Source organism: Bison bison, unplaced genomic scaffold, assembly GCF_000754665.1.
Source record: "Bison bison bison isolate TAMUID 2011002044 unplaced genomic scaffold, Bison_UMD1.0 scf7180017864048, whole genome shotgun sequence".
Lineage (NCBI taxonomy): Eukaryota > Metazoa > Chordata > Mammalia > Artiodactyla > Bovidae > Bison > Bison bison.
In genome coordinates this window covers 416,122-424,703 of record NW_011494620.1, presented here as the reverse complement: position 1 = coordinate 424,703, position 8,582 = coordinate 416,122, and the positions used below count along the sequence as shown (strand labels likewise).

Below are 8,582 nucleotides of genomic sequence, written 5' to 3'. Positions count from 1 at the left end.
TTGCAGCAAATAATTATGCTGCATAATTAACTGGCGTAAGGCGATTTTGTCGTAAAAGATGACCTAGCTGACCGTCTGATACACAGAAAAGGAATCACGACAGTCGATGATGATTTGCCCCAAGTGTTACATTTCTTCTTTTCAAGCACATTATGTTGGAGGAGAAAGAGGCCGAGGGTCTGGAAGGAAGGTGCAGACTGGGACTCACATCTCCCACAAAACTCTGGAACTTCTATCAGCGGAGCTGTGGCAACACACCAGTGGAGCACACAGCAGTGTAGAGGCCTTTCACTACCCAGCACAGAGCTCAGTGACAAATATGCATCCTAGAATTTGAAAAGTGATCATCAGTACCTCTTTTAATGAAGCAAGAGACTTTATGGAAAAAGCGCAGTGCTGAATGAGGAAATAAATCAACAAGCTAAAAAAAAAAAAAAAACTACAAAATACTATGAACATAAGACTTAGGAGACAAGTGTTTAGGTACAGCCTCCAAAGTAAAATCAGTTATTTGAGCAGTATTACCATGAATCTACACACATTTTAAATGTATTAAAGTGTTTGTATTTTGCCATTACTTAAAAAAAAAATTTTTTTAATTAAAAAAAAAAAAAGATCTGGTTCCTTGGGGTTGCTGGTGCCCCAAACCCCTGCCAGATGGTCAAGCCAAGCAGCTCAAGTTTCAGCAAATTATGGACCATCATTAGGACTCTAGTTCATGTTCATAGATGCTCTAGGCCTTTACATGAGGTGACACTGATTTCTTAAACTTGTAGGACAACATAATGAATGCATGTAAGTGAAGTGTCCAATGAAATGTGGAACAATCAGTGAATTCTTTGCATATTTTATTTTTCTTTTTTTGATTTCCAACTCACACACATCTGGCATATTTTACATCTTTGCAATAAAACATGGTTACAATAGCTTAAGGAATTTATATATCCAAAATATTTCACCATGATCTCAAGATGAAATGAACTTGTCTTCCAGATGTTCATTATCCTCCCAATTCTAAGCTACAAACTCAAGATATTGCTTACAGCCTGGTGATGAATAACTTAATCATTACGCCGATTCCCCAGAATTTCAGAATCTCATAAATACAAACAACAATGAAGAAGGAATTCAGTGCTAAAACTTACTAGTACAAGGTGGATAACAAATAAGTAATCACATCAATAAATAATGATATGTTTCTGGTGCAAAGTGCCAATACAAAGAACCCATTATCTTGTTTTATCTTTTTAAATAAATGACTGCAAGTGAGTGTAAGTTCTGAGAAAATTACATTCCTGTAACATGCCTCATAGCCCTACCGACACAATATGTACATCTATGACGATACGGTCACCAAATATACAAAGAAGAAACATGAATAAAGTGTATATACCCCTGGGTGTATAACTTGATCAGTACAATGTATGGAAAATCATTTGATAGCGTCATTTTATATCATAAAAGATGAATTGCCTTAGGCTAAGAATGTGGCTTTAGGTGAGAATTTCACAAGAACCTAAAAGAATAACTTCAGTTATTGTTATAATAAAGTCTGACTTATTTATTAAAGAAACTAAGCTATTCAAGAACCAAAGAGAGAGAAAAATTAAAAAACAGCAAAAAAAAAAAAAAAAAAAAGTTAGCATCAGATCTCCTCCCCTAATGTACACACGCTAAGCCAGCAGGATGAGTCTGGAAGAGTTGTCCAGGAGTTGGGAAGTCATCACTAAGGAACTAACAATCGGGATTCCTATTTATACAATAAAACCAGGACCTCATCCCTAAGCCCCCTTTCTGCTGTGTCTTCAAATTATGAAGGGTAGGGCTGAATTTTCTTTGTATAAAGTACCAAAAAATGGCAAATAATGGCTTAGTATCCAAATGCTTTATGAGCAAATTTCACGTAGAGGGATGGAATTCAGATTAAAAAGTGCAAACTATATTTTGGTGAAAATGTGAAAAATTATCGATTGAGCCCAAATTCAATCCTTTCATACAAACGGTGTCCTTGGACAGATCTTACTATTCCCTACTGTCAGTGCGCCTGTTCCATCAAGACATAGGGATTAAAGAACATGCAAGTTGTAACTCCACAATAAAATTAAGAAACGTTTTGTTCTTTATACAAGGTTTTACTTTTACAAAAGTATCCCTTTAAATAAGATGCATCTGATGTACAAAGTATCAAACGTGGTTTTTTTTTTTTTCTTCTCAGCTTGAAAAGAGGCTGGAAATGGGATGCAGGTTAGGTTCAAAGCTTAAACTTTGTAACAACTGGACACAAGGTTCCTCAGAATTGTCAAAAGTCTCTTGTGACACGTCCTACCACCTTTTCTCAATAAACAACAATATATGAAATAATTACCAAAACATCTCCTAATTCATATAATTTACATGATATAAGCTTGCCTGGTAGCAGCTGGTGTTCAGTCGTGAAAAAACACACAAAGTAAAATGGCTGCTGACTACAATGTACAGCTATTGCTGGGTGTGATGGAATGTACAAACGGAGGTCGATGTAGACGAGTTTTTCTTCCACCAGAGATATTGCCTTTCCATGCAGCACTTGTGCTCTCAGCTTTAACTTGGCTTTTGGTTCTTCATTTGTCTTCAGTATCTGTTCTGATGCTCATAATGCCACCGATTAAAATCTATATTAAAAGCTACAATGCTACCAGAAGCCATGCCAGTGATCAGAGTCCTGGAAAAGCAGAGACAATAGTTAAGAAAGACACAAAATCACTGACATGGTTCTACTTTACACTAAACAATAGCATGATCTCAAAGTTCACCAAGTTTTTGTTTTGTGTGCCCTGAGACAGGATTAAAATTTATTCTTGGTTCTCCTGAGAGACGCTGCCTCAATCCAACACCTGGACCGCTGGACCAAGTGTTATCAACTTGACCCCACAGCTCATCAGATGAACACCTTTCTGAGGACAGCATCTTCACTGTATGTTTATCTGTCAGTTTGTAACTCATGTGCACATACTTCTGTTTGAACATATCAGGGGCATTATAAAACACCAAGAACAACTGAAATTAGGGATGAGCTTGAAAAAGGAATAGAAACTTGACTAGTATCTTTCCTCACTCCTCCCGGGAGATGCTAACACGAATGCAGCTTTGTCTGTGCGCTCATCTACTAGAGAGTATATGAGAGGATGAGTATCTCACAAAGCCCTTCCTGCCCTCCGCACCCCTCGAGAGGAGCTAATCACTTCCTTTAACTGTTCCCATGCTCCTGCCTCCCTCATATGTATTTATTATGATTATTGGAGCTCCTTGGGATTAGTGGTCTTGTTTTATATCCTCCAGACTGTGCACAGTCCTTAATATATGATGGTGGCAGCAAATGTTTGCAACATGAATACATGAAAGGGATAAGAATGCCAGGGGAATCTTGAAATACTTAAGAACACAAATTATTTCAAATACTTTAGAAACATGAATCTATATACAAATAATTACACAGTAAGCCACTTCCATTTTTCATGAATATGGACTCTGCTTAAATTTTCTTAAAAAAAAGGTTGAGCTGCAGATCAAATATCTCTTTCCCAAACTAACTTAAATTTTATTGCTTTTCTTGATGACTTCAGGATCATTTTACTATAGTGTGAAGATACTTTATCATGTAAATCTTAATATTCATACTATTTTAAAACCAATACTTATAAAGAATACATATACACACAGTTGAAATGAGTTGCTTAATAAACTTTTCTTATTTCTGTTATATAGCAAAAATGAGAAATTATTTACCATATTAAGATCATATAGTTTTAATTTGTTTTTTAAATTTAGAAAATTTAGGCTTTGCATTCCAAATATTCATTTCACCTTATAATAAATGCAAAGACAAATTTTAGGAAATAAAAAAATCCTGTTGCAAACTGAGGAATAACAGAAAACTATATTACTTTGTTAACATTCTTATTGATTCCTTCCAAGTAAAGATTACAGTATCTTAGGGCAATACATAAAATACCACAAAATAACATAAATGAGAGATGTGTGAATAAGCAAATGGGAGGTGAGACTGTTTCAAGTAACCAGTGCCCTGTATTTGTAAAACAGAGGCCAGCTGTAGTCTGCACTTTGCATTTGGCTGCATTTAGCTAGACCTATGCCTCAAGCCAAGACTCTGCTAAAAAAATGTGTGTCTTTCACATTATGGAAGCCAGGCAGGCCTGTCTGAGACCAGGTAAAGATCTGAGAACAGAGAAGTTGGTGGGGATAACTCTATGTCTTGGAAAGTAGATGAGTCTGTTTTTCTCCAGACTCATTTCTTTATTTTTTCCCCTTATTCTCTTCCTGTTTCCTTCTTACCAGTATCCTTTCCTAAAGTACTTACTCCTCTCCTCAATCTGCCCTTTTCAACAATAGTCCTTCTTCCATCTGGATGCTGGAGTATTTTTCATCGCACATTTCACCCTTGGTAAAATCTAAAGAACTTTCAATGACAACTCTTGACTGATCACATTTCTCCCCGACATGGCTCACCTCTGGTCATGGGATAAATCCATTGCTCTAATGCCAGCATCACAGCCAGGGTAAATGTACAGCTGCTTGAAGTCACAGGCCTGCCAGACCTCCACCACACCATTGTCCCCTCCGGTCACCAGGTTCTGCCCATCACTACTCAGGAGAATGGCCTTCAGACAAGGTAGAAAAGCAACCATTTCTTTCAGTGTTTCCCAAATGACCAGTGGTCACTACTGAAAGGCACTTGCCACAGGTCCCTTGTCATCATCATCTACTTTTAGCCATTTGTCCAAGTTTTCCAAAGTCTAACCCATAGACTTCCCAATGTAGAATTTATCAAAGTAAGTCTTACACAAAGGATCCTTTAAAACCAATTTAGGTTACAAAGTAACAGAAGTTCCAATAAGAATATTACCAATCTAGTCCAGAAAGAACTTGAGAATTAAGTAACATGATGTTTGTTAAGTTCTGAATACTAACAATGTCAAGACTTTTTAGAACAAATTGCAGAACACATTTCAAAACTGTTTTTTATAATGATAAACCAGAAATTCTAATTCATTTCTGAGTGATGGGCAATTCAGTATGTAATTTTGGTACAGGGTTTGAAAGATAAGTTTCTATGACAATAAACTCACTTTTAAGGTCAGGAGAGTGCAGTGTAGGAATAGCTTTTTGTCAGGGGAGTTTAAGAAAAATCTCCTTAAGGGTCTAGTGAGGGAGTGAGTGAAAGTTTCTCAGTCCTGTCAACTCTTTGCAATCCCATGGACTATACTGTCCCTGAAATTCTTCAGGCCAGAATACTGGAGTGGGTAGCCTTTCCCTTCTCCAGGGGATCTTCCCAACCCAGGGATCAAACCCAGGTCTCCCTCATTGCAGGTGGATTCTTTCCCAGCTGACCCACAAGGGAAGCCCAAGAATATTTGAGTGGGTAGTCTACCCTTTCTCCAGTGGATCTTCCCGACCTAGGAATTGAACTGGGGTCTCCTGCATTGCAGGTGGATTCTTTACCAACTGAGCTATCAGGGAAGCCCCCCTTAAGGGTCTAACCTCTAATCAAACAACAGCTGTCACCTTCAAAGTCTAATTCACTGAGTTAACTACTTGAGATTAAATGAACCCTGGCTTTATTCAAAGCATCGTCAATATGAATTTATATGTTTTTATAAACCAGTACACATTTACCTGAATACCCGAGAATTTCTAGTACGAGTCACTGAATGCAAAATAGTCAATCTTTAACCTCTTGGCTCAGTCCCTAGTTAGACTCAACATGCAGATTTACCCGTGTTGAATCGTTGATCTCCATTTGAGCCAAAAGTTTTCCGTTGATGCTGAAATTGCTGAATCGCCCTCGTTCATAGTAGATGATACAGTGGCCTTCACTGGAAACAGAAATCAGGCGTGGAAACAAGCAGTTTTCTGGTCCTTCGAGGGCTCTGAGCAAATCTCCAGTGATTGTGTGGACGAGGCAAGGGCCCTCTGCAGAGTAGGGAACAGCAATGGCCACTCATGTTACTCTCACAAACCCGCAATCGGCACCTGAATATACACTCAGGTTTGTAGGAAGAGGCAGAAAAGAAAACTATGCTGGCAAGAGCCAAGCACTGATGTTAGATAGCAACAGAAAACTGTTATGTGACACACACATGTGTCTTCCAAACTTTTCATTTGGTAAATACTTGCTCTTTTCCTTCATAGGATAATATTCATTAAAACAGGATACAGTCCATACATTACATGAGAATAAAAGAGACTGTATGTCCCGCAAGTGTTCTCATGTGTTTAGAAAATTTTTCTTTACAAAGTTTGGGAGAATTATCAAAACAGTTGCTAAATTTCTTTAGTATCATCAAAATTTTAACATTGTGCCACATAAAGATACATTACTGTCAATGTACCTTTTCTATGGTCTATATATAAAATGTAAAAGGCAAAATTGAGAAAATTAATCAAGTAATTCAGACTGTAGGAACATTGTTTCAAATAAATGAAGAATGAGGCAAGAATGTAAAAGTAGTATGGGGAATGATTTATTTTGCTTCAACTGTTTCTCTTCCCTGCCTCAGGCAGAAACAGCGTTGAGATAAAATATCACTGCTGCTGCTGCTAAGTTGCTTCAGTTGTGTCCAACTCTGTGCGACCCCACAGACAGCAGCCCACCAGGCTCCTCTGTCCCTGGGATTCTCCAGGCAAGAATACTGGAGTGGGTTGCCATTTCCTTCTCCAATGCATGAAAGTGAAAAGTGAAAGTGAAGTTGCTCAGTCGTGTCCAACTTAGCAACCCCATGGACTGCAGCCCACCAGGCTCCTCCGTCCATGGGATTCTCCAGGCAAGAGTGCTGGAGTGGGGTGCCATTGCCTTGGATAGGTAATACCAAACTATATTAACCAATTATTTTTATGAACTTGGCTAGTGAATAGTTGGAGAAGGCAATGGCACCCCACTCCAGTACTCTTGCCTGGAAAATCTCATGGATGGAGGAGCCTGGTAGGCTGCAGTCCATGGGGTCGCTAGGAGTTGGACATGACTGAGCGACTTCACTTTCACTTTTCACTTTCATGCATTGGAGAAGGAAATGGCAACCCACTCCAGTGTTCTTGCCTGGAGAATCCCAGGGACAGGGGAGCCTGGTGAGCTGCCGTCTATGGGGTCGCACAGAGTCGGACACGACTGAAGCGACTTAGCAGCATATCCTTTAGAAATACTCCATAAAACTTTATATGAATTTTATTCCTATTTTTCAATCAATTGATTTCAGCAGATATATATTTTTCAAAACAAGTGATATTATGAGGCTATACCCAAATTTTTTCCTGATTACTAAAGTAATAGACGTGCATTCCAGAAAATATGAAGAGTTAAAGAGAAAAATAGCAATCACTTGTAATATCAACCATCATCTATAGAAAGTTACTGTTTTTTCCCTATGCGTATTATGTGGCTTGTGTTTTCCTTTTCTTTTTTTTGCTTTATAGAACAGAATGACGTTATACATATTATTACTAAAACAGACATTAAAAGACACTTATTGAAAATACCTTTTGTATTCCTCCCTGGGTTATTTACTCTTAAATACAAAAGCAAAGTGTCCCTGTGTGTTCAGACATCACATCTTCTATGTATAATAGCAGTCAGAATAAGGCCCTAGAAACAAAATCTGATCATCTCATCATCTTGCTAAAAACCTTCGATGGTTTTCTGCTATGTTCAAAACAAACGCAAATTGCAAATCCTTATGCCTCGGGTCTCCCGTCTCTTCACCCTTCTGTCTCCTCACCTCCGTGGTGTCCTCAGCACACTCAGCCCCTCTGGTTTTCTTTCAGTTTCTCTTAAGCATTAGGCTCCTTCCTGCCCCAGAACCTTCCATGGAGAATTGGTATCTGAGCCAGAATTAGAATCGAAGTTTCCTGACTTCTCCCGAAGCAGTACTTCTTCCATAAAAAGCCAAAAGAACTAAGCCATCATATTTCCTCTCCCACCTACCCAACCTTGAGAAGAAAGGACTAGTGGAGGGGGTGGACCCAGGGCTATGTCTGGTGAACCGCCTGAGCCCCCGTGATCCCCTTGATCACGGCTCTCTCCCCCTTGGCTTCTGAACGTGATTTGTAATGACTGCATCAGATGCGTGTGCTACAGTTTGATTTACCAGTGTTCTGGCTAGAATGCCGGTGACCACAAAGTACTTCATAAAAATTTACATCTATCTTATATTAGTACTAGCAAATATTAATAAAACTAAACAGCTGCAAAGAACCTAGGGATTGCATTTGTCTACGGAAAGACTCCTCAAGGAAACAAATCACAAATCATGGTTAACTTGTGAAAACAGTACAGTTTTTAAAGACCTAAAATGAAAGAAATGTCTCCTGACCTTTAGCACCACTGATAACAAGTCCAAGTTCTGCACAGACAGAAACGCAGACTACTTCATGGTCATGGCCCGTGAGGACAGCTCTTGGAGCAGGATAGTCACCTGGAAGGGAACAACAGCAGTGAGTGTCCACAGACCAACAGCAGGAATGAAGGGTTCTACCATTAAATCGAACACTTAAAAATAACAATCATTAATGTTTAGTAAGGGCATTTACTA

The 8,582-nt window shown here is 38.7% G+C and overlaps 1 protein-coding gene across 1 annotated transcript in view; it reads right to left on the bottom strand.

The window, feature by feature from the left end:
* Positions 1–742: 742 nt before the first annotated feature.
* Positions 743–8,582, bottom strand: part of LOC104985510 (neurobeachin-like) — a gene marked incomplete at its 5' end in the record, with an annotated part of 408,530 nt that continues 400,690 nt past the window's right edge. The window contains 4 exons of the mRNA XM_010835724.1: positions 743–2,701; positions 4,507–4,658; positions 5,774–5,970; positions 8,364–8,465. Coding sequence (XP_010834026.1) covers positions 2,611–2,701; positions 4,507–4,658; positions 5,774–5,970; positions 8,364–8,465 — 542 coding nt within the window. The remainder of the gene's footprint in view (positions 2,702–4,506; positions 4,659–5,773; positions 5,971–8,363; positions 8,466–8,582) is intronic.